The sequence below is a fragment of the Meriones unguiculatus genome, chromosome 9, assembly GCF_030254825.1.
Source record: "Meriones unguiculatus strain TT.TT164.6M chromosome 9, Bangor_MerUng_6.1, whole genome shotgun sequence".
In the NCBI taxonomy this organism is placed as follows: Eukaryota; Metazoa; Chordata; class Mammalia; order Rodentia; family Muridae; genus Meriones; species Meriones unguiculatus.
In genome coordinates this window covers 50,855,100-50,870,017 of record NC_083357.1, presented here as the reverse complement: position 1 = coordinate 50,870,017, position 14,918 = coordinate 50,855,100, and the positions used below count along the sequence as shown (strand labels likewise).

Here is a 14,918-nt window from a genome sequence, read left to right as displayed (position 1 = left end):
AGCCTGTAAATCTACACTGAGAATTCTGTAGTTGTCAGCATTCATAGTCACTGTAAGCCAGTTCCCTATGTCAAATCTCTATTAGTTCTGTTTTTCTGATAACCTTAAGTGGTACAGACCCGGAGGACTGTGTGACAGCCACAGTGCAGACTTCAGATAGTGCGCTGGCAATGCAAGGCCAGTGTGAATCGGAGCAGAATTGGCTGCCCAATAAATAACAACAAATAAATAAAATTAAAGATATACTTGAGGCTGGTGAGGTGGCTCAGCAGGTAAAGACCTTGTTCCAAGCCCCATGACCTGAGACCCACATCCAGAACCCACAGGGTAGAAGGAGAGAACTGATTTCACAAATTGTCCTCTAACCTCCACATGTGTGCTGTGGCAAGCCCACTCAATGAATTAATTAAAATGTAATTTAAAAGGTAAAAATATATGTGTGAGGATAATTTTGACAGTTGCTAATAAATTTCAATAAAAGTCAAGACTCAGTGTAGAAATTGTAAATTTCATTTACTCCTACGGTAGATTAATGTGTGCTGTTTCCTTTCTATAACTTTATTACATTTATTTGTTTGTGTTTCTGTGTGGCGTGCGTGTGTGCACCTCCGTGTGTGCATGGAGCTCAGAGACAACCTTGTGGAGCTGGTTCTCTTCTTTCACCGAGTGGGTCTTGGGGATTGAGCTTGGGTTGTCAGGTTTGGTGGCAAGTGACTTTACACGCTGTGCCGTCATCTATAGTTTTCCTTTTTTAAAATTAAAAAGTAGGGCTGGGAAGATGGCTCAGTGGGTGTAACGTTAGCTTGGCCCTGGAAAGAGAATGATTGTCTAAATTGGGTTGGTCTGTGTATTATCTTGGTTGCTTTATTTGATATGAAAGACCCAACCCACTGTAAGGGCAGAACCATTCCTTCTATACAGTCCTGAACTGTATAAGAAATAGAGCTGAGCCCAAGCAAGCAAGCGAGCGAGCAAGCGAGTGAACATGAGGACATTTATTCCTCTCTGATGGTAACTGTGGACATGAGCTAACTGTCTGCTTCAAGCTCCTGCTGCTTTGACTCCTCTACTTTGATAGAGGAGTAACATGGATTTGGAAGCTGAAGGCAGAGACACTTTATCCACTGAGCAAGCTAACTTAACTGGAGTAGCTGAATCTGAGAGTTACAGGCTCTGAGAGCAACTCTGTCTCAATCTATAATGTGGAGGGCAAGCAAGAAAGACACCCAACATCAACTTTGCACCTTCACATGCAGACAAACATATGTGAACATACATATACATATACTATATACATGCCAAAAAAGTATTAATATAATTACAAATGGTTAAATATAATTATATTGCAATTGCAATGCTAATATAATTAATATTATATAATGTAATATTCATAAAATTACAATGATTAACCCAATGCTTTTCCCTATCATGCATCCATCTATCTACTGGTTTATCCATAAACATTTGGCATTATTATATTTGAGGGCAATAAAATTTTTTACAATCTGCATTTCTTTTCCTGTATGTGTGTGTGCATGTCTGATGAAGGAGGCAATGTCTGTGTGTGTGTGTGTGTGTGTGTGTATGTGTGTGTGTGTGTAGGTCAGAAAACAGCCTCGGTTGTCTTAGCACTCCCCCTGGAGATAGCACCCCTTTGTTTGTCATGTCTAACTGTATTAAGTTAGCTGGCCTGTGAGCTTTAAGAGACTCTCCTTTCTGCTTTCCACCCTGCCTTAGGAAGGCCGGGATTGCAGAGGCGATCTACCTAACTTGCCCTGTTACAGTGGGCTCTGAGGATTTGAACTCGGGTCTTCACACTTGCATGGCAAGTGCTTTCCCTACTGAGCCATCTCTTCAGCTCATCCTCATTCTTTCTTGCTTCTTTCCTTTGACAGTCCTGGGCTGGCCTGGATCTCCCAATGTAGACCAGGGTTACTAAACTCACAGAGACCTGTTTGCCTTGGCCGTGGAGTGTTGGGATAAAGGCTTTCATCAGCACTTTTGGCCCTGTATTCTTTTCTGGTGATTGCTTATTATGTTTCTTTCTTTTTTTTTTTTTTAAATCACAACCAATACTGAAAAAAATTCTTATAGAGGAAAATATTTAAATATATGTATTTTTTGAGACAGGATCTCACTACGTGTTTTGGCTGTATGTGTGTCTGGGTACCGTATGCATGTCTGGTGCTCTCAGGGGCCAGAGGAGGGCATCAGGTACCTTGGACCTGGAGTTACAGAGTTGTGAGACATCACACAGGCGCTGGCAATCAAGCCTGGGCCCCCTGGAAGAACATCAGCGCTCGTAACCTCTGCGCTGTCTCCCAGCCCCATCCAATCATCTTCTGTTTTTAAAAATAATACTCTGAGTCCAGTTTGTGCTGCCCATCTAACCATGGGCGTGAGGCCACACCTCTAAAGGAGACTGCCGCTCCTTCTTCCAGGAACCACCACGCATCAACAGCCCCATTGTCAGGGCTGGGGGCTCACGAGCCCCCCTATACTAGACTGTTGGGTTGACCGTGTGCAGGCAACCATGGCCGCTCTGAGTTCATGACTACTCGTCCTACAATACCCAGAAGACGCAGTTTCGCTTGGGTCCTCTCTGACCTCTGGCCCTTACATTCCTTCCCGTCTTCCTCAATGAGTGTGGAGCGAGGTGAATGTTCCGTTTGCGGCGGAGCACTCCCGCAGCCACTTCTCTGCTCTTCGGCCAGTAGTGGTTTTCTGTGGTAATCACCATCCACTACACGAAGAAGCCTCTAACGGGGTCTGAGAGCTCTGCTACTCCAGGGCTGCAGAGATAGGATTTAGAGAACAGTTTGACATTGTGTGTCGGCGGCGAGCTTGAGAGCTCTGCTACTCCAGGGCTGCAGAGATAGGATTTAGAGAACAGTTTGACATTGTGTGTCGGCGGCGAGCTCCCAGCCACTGATTCTTGCTCAGCGTTGCGGTCCGAAGCGCGTATTTGTATTTCTTCCCATGGATCAGGCCTGAAATCCAACCAGAAACAAGCTGGTTACCCTGTAACATCCAGGGCTCTAGCGTTGTCCCATTACTGCACTTCACAGGGTTCAGAGCCTGGTAAGTTTGCTGATGACTCCCTGAACCGCCCATGTAGCCCTCTTCAGTCCTATGAGTGATTGCCGCCTTCAGATGCACAAGTGCTTACAGAAGATCTATAGACAACAACGTTCTTTCCTTAAAAAAAAAAAAATTTAGCAGAATCTTGCTATGCAGCCAGGACTGGCCTTGAACTGGTAATCCTCCTGCTTAAGTCTCCTGAGAACCGAGATTACGGGCCTGACAAGAGGCCGAGATGCCATTTATTAACCGAGGGGATAAAAGCAAGTCAAGAAAAAGTACGTTTAGCATGAGGTCACGCACATAAAAGATCATGTTTGCGTACAAGCATATACTAAATGGATACAAAACGGCACTCTCAGAGTTGACCCCATATCTTGTCTGACTTGGATCATTTACAAAGAGAATATTTTGTATAATTAAAAAAAAAAAGCTAAGGTCCACCTTCACGTTTGTGGCATAAATACCTATTAGAATACAGAGCACAAACTGGGAATGGCTTATGAGTTTATAGTTCTAGCACTTTGGAGAAGAGGGGGGGGAGGAGGAGAAGGAGTTCCAAGACAGCCTGCACTGCAAGAGGCAGGGGTTCTCAACCTTCCTCACGCTGCGACCCGTTAACACTCTTCCTCCTGTTGCGGGGAACCCCAACCGTAAAACCATCTTCGTTGCTACTTCAGAACTGTCGTTTCGCGGGCGTTACGAATTGTGTTGTAAAAAATCTGGTATTTCCGATGGTCTCAGGCGGGCCCCCGCCGCCCCCGTGTAAGGTCGGTAAGAGCCCCGCGCCGAGAACCGCTGCTCTAGAACAGACAGTACAGGGCAGAGAGCAGAGCTCGACGAGGTGGCGCGAGAACCGCCGGGGGAGGGAGGAAGGGAGGGAGGCAGCTGGGCTTCGCGGTCGCCAGGGGGCAGTCGCGTAGGGCGACGCGAACTCGGCTCGGGCCCTCGACCTCCACGGAGCCGGGCCAGGCGGGAGGGTCTGCCCGGCCCCGGCCTGTCTCCCCGACATTCCTGCCTCCCTCGCGCCGAGCTGCCGTCTCCGGCCCCCTTCCTTTTGCAATACCGCAGCGGGGAAATTGAGTCACCGGGGGCCGAGGGGAGCGGGGGCCGAAGCCTGCCCTCCCCGGGGGCGAGCGGGGAGGCTGTGCAGGGAGACAAAGCGGGGCGGGGCGGGGCGGGGAGGCGGTTGGCCGCGCAGAAGCCGAGCCAGACACATGGGGAAACGCTGCCCAGGATCAAAGGAAATATGACATTTGAAAAGAATGTGCGCGTCCGCCCGTGCCGCCGGGCGGGGGGAGCGGCCCCGCTGGATCCCCACCTCTGCCCCGCACCCCCTTAGGTGCAGGGTGGTGGCTGCGCCCGAGCTCCCCGACCGCGCGCTCCTCTAGAGCCGAGGTGCGGCGGGACGGGAGTGTAACCTGAGAGGAACCGTAGGGGAGGGGGGGGAGAAGAAAAAAAAAATCAAACCAGCTCCCTCCCCGCTCGGCCTCGGAACATTCCTCCCTCCCGCCCGCCAGGCCGCTCCTCCCCGCCCCCCCCCCCGGGCCTGCAGCCGGGGCAGCGCCGCGCGTCACCGGGGTCCCCGGGGGCCGGGGGGGACCCCAGGACGGGCTCGGGGGAGGGGCCCGCCCCGCCGCCCGGGCGCTAGGGCCCGGCGGGCCGCCCCCTCCCTCCGCCGAGCCTGGTTCTCATTAGCGTAATGGGCGCGGTCCCCGCCCGGCTCCCGAGTGTTTGTAAACGTCTGACCCGAGGGCCGCCGCTTAACCCTTTCGGGGGCTTGACTGCTGTCGGGGGGCGCGGCCCGGACTCTGAGGGGTGGGGGGGCTTCCCGGGGAGGAGTGGGGCGTGCGGGGCGCGTGCGCGCGGACCCGCGCCGCTCTCCGGCCTCCAGCGCCCCCGGCCGCCTCAGGGCTCTCCAGCCCCGCTCTTGCGCCCCCACTGAGACCCCCTGTCCTGTGCCTCCTTCCTGGTGACTCCAGGCCGGGTCTTCCCTCCCTGCCCAGGTGACAGGTGTCCGGCCTTGGGGCCTGAGTGTTTAGCTTTCTGGCCCTCTCTAAACCTGGCCGGGAGTTTAGACGGGCCGGGAGCGGGTTGCCTTGGGAGCAGAGTCCTTCGGGTCTGCAGCTCTCGGGAGGAGGAGGCCGACTTCCTCCGTGGGGCTAATTAACGGCCTATCTAGGTGGCTGGGACCAGGGAATCGGCAAAGCCTGGCGTGGATCGGCGCCCAGCAGGGCTGAGGGCCTCCGGAGGCTTGCCGGGCTTAGAAGGGGCTAAAAGTTCTTCGACTTCAGGGAAGGGTGGGGGTGGCCGGTCCCGGAGGCCCAGGTGGAGCGGTCCCAGCGAGGGGGAGGAAGGGATGACTTCTTCAGGGCAGCCCAGAGCCTCTCTCAACCCTAGAACTCTCTTTAACTCAGCCCTCGGCCGAAAGCGCAGGAGAGGTGGCCCCACACTCTTCAGATCTTAAGGAAGGATGTACCGCGGGCCCGCTACTCGGGGACTCGGAATGTGGGCTCTTTAAGGCAGTCGGACCCGGATTCCCCCCCCCCCCCCTTAGCTGGGACTAAATAGGCTGAGGTTTGGCCCCCGGTGGGAAATGATTGTCACAGCCGCGGACCAATAGGTACCATTAGGGTCCTAGGACGTTTGAAGGGACCATTTTTCAATTCAGTTTTTTCTCCCCCTTTGGAGGGGGTGGGACTGGAGAGATGACTGGAGGAGGGAGAGTGGGGGAGACTAGGGGCGCGTGGTTTTCCCATCTCATCCCTGGAGGAGGGGCCGGAGCATCCCGGGTAGCCAATCAGGGACAGGCTAGCCGGGGGGGGGGGGCGCTTTGAAGAAGTTTGGGAGAAAAAAAGTTTGGAAAAGTTGCTATAATAACGAGGGGGCGTCTGGAGGGAGGCGGCAGCGACCGAAGAGGAGGCGTCTCGGAGAAAGGGAGGGAGGGAGCCACCCTCGAGTGAAGCTCCAGCAGCGTCCAGAGCCTCCCCCTCCCAACCCAGGCGGGACCTGGGGGCTCCGGCCGGATCCATGGGGGCGGCCAGCTGCGAGGATGAGGAGCTGGAATTTAAGCTGGTGTTCGGGGAGGAAAAGGAGGCCCCCCCGCTGGGCGCTGGGGGCCCTGGGGAAGGTTAGTGTGGGGCTGGGTAGGGGTCTTTTGGCCAGCGGCTGAAGGGTCTGGGAGACCGGAGTGAGGACAGCTCGGGGGCCTCGAGGCGGGGGTGAGATGGGTCAGCGGCTGAGGGACAGCCGAGGACGACCGAGGCTGCGGAAGTGAGGCTGGGGGCCACCGCGCCACTTTTTCCTTTTTAGGTCGCGCCTGGGGTGGGAGTGGGGGTGCTGTCGCTACGCACCGCCTCCTGGCCCGGCCGACTATCTCTGGGATGGGGTGCGGAAGGGAACCTCGGCCCCCAAGAGCTCGGGGCGCCGGCTTGGGGAGGGGAGGTTTAACTCCGGAGTCTGAGGCTTTGGGACCTGGGCCTGGTTCTGCAGACGCCACGCCTGGGGCTGGGGGCTCTCTCGGGCGTCGCAGGGGCCCCCCTCCTGCCCTCCCCCCCACGTCTGGCCGCAATGAGAGGCAGATGGCGGGGATCGAGTCGGGGGCGGCGGCCGCCGCTCTCACGGCATCGCGCTGCCTGCTGTCCCCCGCCCCCCGGCTGGCTGGGCCCCGCACGCATCACCCTTCGGCTGCACCCCGCCCCCTTTTTTTGGGGGGGCGAGGGAGGAGCCACCTCCCCTCGTCACCACAGACATGCCCCCATCCCTCCCACCCCCAGGCCACGGTTGCGTTGGTAACTGGGGTTTCTGCCAGCACCGTTTGGGGGTTTGGGAACCGTCGCTAATTGGGTTCATGTGTGAGTCGCCCCCAGCCCAGCCTGGGCAAACAGGCCTCCAGGCCCGGGCTCTAGGACTCCCCAGCCCAGCGCAGCCCACCGTCCTCACCTCAAGCCCCACCTTCTCTGGTACCCTAGGTCCCAGGACCAGGGGGATCAGAGGTTTCCGTCTTCTGAGGTTCAACTTTGCTTTTGTCCAGGAGACTCCTCCTACGTGAGCGTGTCAGGCTTTGGGGGTGACCATCCCAGGAACCTAGACGTCTCACCAGCTTCTCTCTCCCCACCTCCCTCTACCCCTCTTCCCGTTCTGACAGAGCTGGACTCCGAGGATGCCCCTTCGTGCTGCCGTTTGGCCCTGGGGGAAACCCTTCCTTATGGTGCTGCCCCAATTGGCATTCCCCGACCGCCGCCCCCTCGGCCAGGCATGCACTCGCCACCGCCCCGTCCTGCCCCTTCCCCTGGCACCTGGGAGAGCCAGCCGGCTCGGTCGGTGAGGCTGGGGGGTCCAGGAGGGGGCGCGGGAGGTGCCGGGGGCGGCCGTGTCCTCGAGTGTCCCAGCATCCGGATCACCTCCATCTCTCCCACGCCTGACCCACCGACCTCCCTGGAGGACGCCCCCGAACCCTGGGGGGACGGCTCTCCCAGAGAGTACCCCCCGCCGGAGGGCTTTGGGGGCTACCGAGAGGCGGGAGGCCAGGGCGGAGGCGCCTTCTTCAGCCCGAGCCCCGGAAGCAGCAGCCTGTCCTCGTGGAGCTTCTTCTCGGACGCCTCGGACGAGGCGGCGCTGTACGCGGCCTGCGACGAGGTGGAGTCCGAGCTCAACGAGGCAGCCTCCCGCTTCGGCTTGAGCTCTCCGCTGCCCTCGCCCAGGGCTTCCCCCAGGCCGTGGACCCCGGACGACCCGTGGGGCCTGTACGGCCCGAGCGCCGGGGGCCGAGCGCCCGAGGACGGCTGGCTGCTCCTCAGCGCCCCGGGGCCCGTCCCCGCCTCCCCTCGGCCTGCTTCTCCCTGCGGCAAGCGGCGCTATTCCAGTTCTGGAACCCCGTCTTCGGCCTCCCCGGCTTTGTCCCGTCGGGGCAGCCTCGGGGAAGACGGGCCAGAGCCCCCTCCACCGCCCCCATTGCCTCTGGTCCGGGACCCCAGCTCCCCGGGCCCCTTCGACTATGGGGGTGCGCCGCCGACCGAGAGCGTCCCTCAGAAAACCCGGAGGACTTCCAGCGAGCAGGCGGCGGCCCTGCCGCGGCCGGAGGAGCCTGCCTCGTGCAACGGGAAGCCTCCCTCCGCCGCGGAGGAGGCCGTGGCCGCTCCAGGCGCCCTGCGGAAAGAGGCGGCTGGCATGGACTACCTAGCGGTGCCTTCTCCCCTGGCTTGGTCCAAGGCCCGGATCGGGGGACACAGCCCCATCTTCAGGTGAGGGCCGGATCTTGCACCCCTGCGCTCCTCAACCCGTTGTAAGCCGGGGTAGGAAGGTCAAAGGATGAGTTTAAAGACAGGTCCTGGTTTCAGGTGTTCTCCACATCTCAGAAGAACGGCTACATCAGGGCCCCAGTCACGGAGCCGAAGGCAATTTAGTTAAAAAAAGAGCCAGCTGACTGACGATGGGCTGAGTCTTAGCTCAGCGTCCCGTGGAACTATTGGAAAAGCCTCTTCACCCCAACCCTTCAGTATTCTAAGAGTATCAGTTCCTTGGGGTCTCCCACACCTCCAGCTCTGCCCTGGTACAGGCACGTTGATCCTAGCCAGACAGAACAGCCCTCCTCCAGCTCTTGTTTCTAGGTCCACGGCTTAAGAGCATCACTTTAAATCGGAATGAAGTTACAAAGATTTGCAAGTCAAAGAATTTATATTGAAACTTGCCTGTAGTGCAGGGCTGTAGTGGACGCTGTCTAACGGTTGAGCATCTCCCCAGGCCTTTATTCTCTAGACAGTAACGGTCCTTTTTGCATCAGTTATAGCAATTAAGACATTCCCAAATATCAGCGGGGGGTATGTGGGTGTGCGCAGGCGATTGCCAGCTGAGAATTACCGGCAGAGTACCTGTAAGCACAAGTCCAGAAAAGTGGCCCTTAGCCCTTGCAGCTTTACCTGCTCAACCCCAACTAGTGGGAGGAAGTTAGCCTGGTCGCAGAGTAGTCAGCCCTAGGTTCTACTCTAGGTTTCTGTCCTCAGTCTCTTTGTCTGATGCCTTTTCTGTCTAAAGTGGCATTTCTGTGCTGAACCTGGGCCCCCCTCCTCCCAGGCGGGAGGACCCGCATGGCCTTTGGATTCCTCTGTTTCTTGGTAAAGCCTCCAAACCCTGTGTCCAGAACTTGGGAGGAGAAGGTAGCTAGCCGCGGGGGACCCTCGTCATCTTCCACACCCTCCTCTTCAAACGAAGGACTGTTCCCTGTCAATCCCCCTGCTTCTGAGCCTTTGGGGTTTACTTCTGCTGTGGTTTCTTATCTCTCCCATATCCACTCTGCCCTCCTTCCTCACAAACCCTGCATGATCCTGATGGGTCTGAAGTACCAGACAGCCGTGTTCTCCTGTCCTCTGCAGGACCTCTGCCCTACCTCCGCTGGACTGGCCTCTGCCTAGCCAGTATGAGCAGCTGGAGCTGAGGATTGAGGTACAGCCCAGAGCTCACCACCGGGCCCACTACGAGACCGAGGGCAGCCGAGGAGCTGTCAAGGCTGCTCCAGGAGGCCACCCTGTGGTTAAGGTAAGGGGCAGAAGGCGGCCCTGACTTTCTCTCCATCCGGCCCAGATCCCTGCAAACGGGCTGCAGCTGTGCACAGAATCATGGCACTGCCCTTTCCCACACTCCTCAGCTGTGGCCCTGCAGGCAGCCTAGGGGAGGGACTGGAACTATGGGAGGAAGGGCACATAGCAGAGACCCGGATACACTTTCTGCTCTTCTTTTCTCTTCTCCTAGCCCCCCCTCCCCGCTTCTTTTCTGTTCTCCTACTGCCCCACTCCCCCCCGCAACTTCTCCCAGGGGACATCAGCCTCAAGTCTACTTTGGAAAGTGGTGACGTGCCAGATGTGGGGGAGGGTTTCAGCCAAGGCCAAAGGTCACTGGGAGTTAGGTTTTCTCTATATTGAGTTGGGCTAGTCTTTCTTGGAAGCTCTTCCTCCTTTGCCCAGCCCAGTTCAGGCCATCCAAGAATAACACTGTGAACTTGAGGCCACATTTTCTCTACAACTGATACCCAGTTTCCCACAGGGAATCCCTTGTGGGCTGTTCTTTATCTTTTGCCATTCCCATCCTTGGACTGAAAAGCCAAGGATGGATAGAGGTTAAAAGACACTGGGGCTTTCACATAGGTGGCCTCTGTCTCCCTGTGTCAGCTTCTAGGCTACAGTGAGAAGCCACTGACCCTCCAGATGTTCATTGGCACTGCAGATGAAAGGAGCCTGCGGCCGCACGCCTTCTACCAGGTGCACCGCATCACTGGCAAGATGGTGGCTACGGCTAGCTACGAAGCTGTAGTCAGCGGGACCAAAGTGCTGGAGATGACCTTGCTCCCAGAGAACAACATGGCTGCCAAGTAAGTCCCCAGGCAACTTTCCCTCAGCCTGTAGGACTTAGGACCAGAGAGGCCCATTTCTTTTTCCCCACAAAGAGCTAGTCATTATCACAACCAGGGGAGCTCTTGGAGAGGCCATCTCTAGATTAGAAAACAGTCCCTGTAAGCACCCTTACACACTCATGGCCTTGGACTCGGGGCAGGGTTGGGGGTTCTTCCCCTCTGGGATATGCCTCTCTGCCCCAGCTACAGCTAGAAGGGCTTACCATCTCTCCTTTGCCTTCAGCATTGACTGCGCTGGAATCCTGAAGCTTCGGAACTCAGACATTGAGCTACGGAAGGGTGAGACAGACATCGGGCGCAAGAACACACGTGTGCGGCTGGTGTTCCGTGTTCACGTGCCTCAGGGCGGCGGGAAGGTCGTCTCTGTGCAGGCGGCGTCAGTGCCCATCGAGTGCTGTGAGCAAGCAGGCCCTGGCCAGTTCTCTGTGTCTTGCAGCTCCTACCTGTCCGCTCTGTCTCTGCTTCAGGAGCCCTTACACAGCCTGCTTGCTTTCATGCTGCTCTTGGTTATCTTTTGTTACTTCCCACTAAAAAGAGGGCTCCCCTCGTGCTGCCAGTGGCTGGGAGGGCTGCCTCTTCTGCAGCCCACCCAGCCAGGATTCTTTCTTGCGCTGTTCTGCAGCCCAGCGCTCAGCCCAGGAGCTGCCCCAGGTGGAGGCCTACAGCCCCAGTGCCTGCTCTGTGAGGGGAGGGGAGGAGCTCGTGTTGACTGGTTCCAACTTCCTGCCAGACTCCAAGGTGGTGTTCATTGAGAGGGGCCCTGGTGAGTACCCACTGGGGAGAGGAGGGTAGGGGAGAAGAGCTAGGACCCAGCAGGCACAACTCTGACATTGTCACCAAACTGCCAGGTTAAACCTCAGTTTCTTTATCTCCCTCCCTCATTGTGTACAGTCAGTTTCTCAGGGGGCGATGTGACTACAGTCTAGCACTCCGAGGATAGTGAGCAAAGGCAAGGAGTACACTCGTGGGCCTGGAGAGGTGTCTCTGTGGTTCAGAGCACTGGCCACTCTTCCCAAGGACCCACGTGGCAGCTCACAACTGTCTGTAACTTCAGTTCTCGGGGATCTGACACACACACTCACACAGACATACATGCAAAACGCCAATGCACAGAAAATAAAAAATAAAGACAAATCATTTTTTTTTAAAAAAAGAAATGCACACCCTGTCTATTAAAGAGAAACAGGCTTCGAGATGGTTTACCATCCTGAAGATGAAATATGTGGGGGGCTGGAGAGATGGCTCAGAGGTTAAGAGAACCAGCTACTCTTCCAGAGGTCCTGAGTTCAATTCCCAGCAACCACATGGTGGCTCACAACTATCTGTAGTGAGATCTGGTGCCCTCTTCTGGTATGCAGGTGTACATGCAGAAGGAACATTGTATACATAATAAATAAATCATTAAAAAAAAAAAAGAAATATGTGAAGAGGGACTCACACTGTCATAGACTGTCCTGGGCCTGTCCTGAGATAAAAGCATAGCTGTGAATATGAGAGCCTATGGGGACACCCCAAGGTAAAGTTACAGTGGTGGAGAAACGAGAGACTCAGGATTTTGGGTCCGGCCACCAAACTGTGGGGTTCCTCTTCGTTCCTTCTTGCTCACTGATGGTCCATCCCCAAGACCCACACATTGAGTACCCTGGAGTTAGTTCGGAGACACTCCAGAGGTTCCACGTTATTAGACTTGGTCTCATGCCTCCCTTCAGGAGGGGACCCATTCCTACCCTACCATCTGTCTTGCTGACATCGTGGGAGGGGATGTCTGGGTTAGCAGGTAGGAGTGCCCCAAGGCGGTATCCCTAACTCCCTGTAGGTCCCAGCCTTTTCCTTTGGCCTCAGTTTGTCTTTTTTGCCCCACCGCTTTCATTGGGAAACACCTGTGCCAGACCTGAGGTTGACTCCAGCCAGAGGAGAAAGGACAGAGGACTGGGGTGGGGAGCGGGGTGAGCCCAGAGCTGGTCCGAGCCTCTGTTTCTCCTGCACAGATGGAAAGCTGCAGTGGGAGGAGGAGGCCGCGGTGAACAGGCTGCAGAGCAGTGAGGTGCCATGACCCTGGACTGCCCGATCTAGTTGTGGGGTGAAGGGCGGAAGAGGACCGGAAGTTCTCAAGAGGGCCCCTTTACCCATGGGCTGGGACTCCAGAGTCACTTTTTCTGGCCTGGCTGGAGCAGGGAGGGAATGGACTTTGCTCCGCAGCTGTGGAACTAGGAGACAAGGGTCGAGGCGATGTGAGGTCTTCTGTCTGGCTCCCTGTTCTCACTAGGTGACACTGACTCTGACCATCCCTGAGTACAGCAACAAGCGGGTGTCCCGGCCCGTCCAGGTCTACTTCTACGTCTCCAATGGGCGGAGGAAGCGAAGTCCTACCCAAAGCTTCAAGTTTCTGCCTGGTGCGAGCTAAGGCTGCCTATGGTCGGGGGCAAAGGGTGTGGGCCCCGGATGTGAGGGGCTCAGGGGCGGATGAAGCCTTGGAAGGGAAGGAGGCTGGAAGTGTGTGTGTGTGTTGGGGGGGGGGTATTGCCGGCACCTCACCAGCCTCCTGCTTCCTCATCTACCCAGTGATCTTCAAGGAGGAGCCCCTACCAGACTCATCTCTCCGGGCCTTCCCTTCTGCGACGGGTCCCCCCTTTGGCACTGACATGGACTTCTCACCACCCAGGCCCCCTTACCCCTCCTATCCCCATGAAGACCCTGCTTATGAGACTCCTTACCTGTCAGAAAGCTTTGGTTATAGCACGCCCACTCTGTACCCCCAGACAGGGCCTCCACCATCCTATAGATCAGGCCTGCGGATGTTCCCTGAGGCCGGGGGTACCACAGGTGTGCGCCCACCTTCTATCTCCTTCCTTCCCCGCCCCTTTCCTGGTGACCCGTATGGAGGACAGGGCTCCTCTTTTGCCCTGGGGCTTCCCTTCTCCCCTCCGGCCCCCTTTAGGCCTCCACTCCCTTCCTCCCCACCACTTGAAGAGTCCTTCCATCCCCAGAGTGCTATCCAACCCCTACCTGCTGAGGGCTACGATGAGGTGGGGCCAGGCTATCCCCCTGGGGAGGGGGCTTCGGAGCAGGAGAAATCCAGGGGTGGCTACAGCAGCGGCTTCAGAGACAATGTACCTGTCCAGGGTGTCACCCTGGAGGAAGGTGGGTGCGGGACTGGGGGTTGTGAGTGTGAGTGAGTGCAAGGGATCGGTTTGCGTGTTTGCTGGAGGCTGGAGGCTTGGCACCCTTAGTCTCCCAGGGCTAGTCAGAGGCCTCGGGAGCAAGTCCTTGGTGTGTGTGTGTGTGTGTGTGTGTGTGTGGCTACCTGAATCCAGCAACTTAATTCTGAGGGGCACACGGAGTATCTGTTCCGGCCTTTCCTCTGCCTCTGCCCTAATCACAAAATGTCAACCCTAGAAGTATTTTAAGACCATTCATTTCATCCAGTTGCCTGGATTGTAGATGCAGTCACTGAGTTTCAACGGGTGAGGAACGGTGGCTTGTGGGAAGCCAGGTTGAGTGTTTTCCCCTCACCTCAGCTTTCCCTGGTGACTACAGTCTACCTTGGCGAAGAAGACATTCCTGTTCTGTCTCTTCTTTTTCCAACCGATGACACCTACACCCAATCCGCTGCCACAGATGTAGGCCAAGCTGTCAGGAGGAGCAGTCAAAGATGCAGGATTGGGGACCCTCATAACTGGGGCTGGGCAAACTTTAGCGAGGAATGGTTGTTATGAGACATTGGGGAGACTGAGGCACAGCAAAAGAGGAATCCAGATGTGCCCTGCTTGGAGGCCTGCCTGGAATTGAAGGGGGTCGGTCTCCGGAAAAGGGAAAGACCTGCCTTAGTGCTTTCTGTCAACTGCCCCTCCTTTACAGTGAGTGAGATCATTGGCCGAGACCTGAGTGGCTTCCCTGCACGTCCTGGAGAAGAGCCTCCTGCCTGAGCCACGAGTAGTGGCTCCAGAAGCCCTGCCTCCTTGCCCCCTTAACAGGGGTGCTGGCTCCAGAAGCTTGGAGCCAGCTTCTGTCTTCCAGTCTCCCCTCCCTCTCCCAGCTAAGGTGTGCCCCTCCCACTGCCCCCTTCCTGGGCCTGGTGCTGCCTTGAAAGGGAGTGAGGTGCAGAGGATAGAGGATGAGGGTGGAGGCGGAGGCTGGATGCCCGAACTGACTGGGATGAAGATGATGTCCCGGCTGTGCAGGCCGTGATGCTGGACAGGTTGATGGGTAATAAACGGCTTGCTGACCAGTGCTTCAGGCTCCAGAGCTCTTTGGAGAAAGGGGTGATGCAAGCTTACTCCAGCTCTGGCCGAAGGAGGCTGAGAAGTTGGGAGGAGATGGGGTATGGCTTGGAGCAATGAATCCTAAGGATCTCCCTGGTGGAGGGGCTTGAGGCATGCACAGGAGCTCCAGAGGCTCCCTGGCTGGAGCTGAGGTTGGGATTTAAGACCCC

The 14,918-nt window shown here is 56.6% G+C and overlaps 1 protein-coding gene across 2 annotated transcripts in view; it reads left to right on the top strand.

Annotated features, from left to right (window-relative positions):
• The window catches only part of Nfatc4 (nuclear factor of activated T cells 4), a 32,726-nt gene extending 18,009 nt beyond the window's left edge, over positions 1–14,717 (top strand). Inside the window, exons 1-10 of one of the 2 annotated variants that reach the window (XM_060391153.1) lie at positions 4,980–6,211; positions 7,229–8,324; positions 9,453–9,615; positions 10,245–10,444; positions 10,710–10,882; positions 11,109–11,249; positions 12,475–12,530; positions 12,753–12,879; positions 13,049–13,627; positions 14,345–14,717. In XM_060391153.1, the coding sequence (XP_060247136.1) occupies positions 6,112–6,211; positions 7,229–8,324; positions 9,453–9,615; positions 10,245–10,444; positions 10,710–10,882; positions 11,109–11,249; positions 12,475–12,530; positions 12,753–12,879; positions 13,049–13,627; positions 14,345–14,412 (2,703 nt within the window). In that variant the 5' untranslated portion in view covers positions 4,980–6,111 and the 3' untranslated portion in view covers positions 14,413–14,717. Of the gene's footprint in view, positions 1–4,979; positions 6,212–7,228; positions 8,325–9,452; positions 9,616–10,244; positions 10,445–10,709; positions 10,883–11,108; positions 11,250–12,474; positions 12,531–12,752; positions 12,880–13,048; positions 13,628–14,344 lie in introns of those variants that run through there. The other variant, XM_060391154.1, reaches the window with a different exon arrangement.
• Positions 14,718–14,918: the final 201 nt, after the last annotated feature.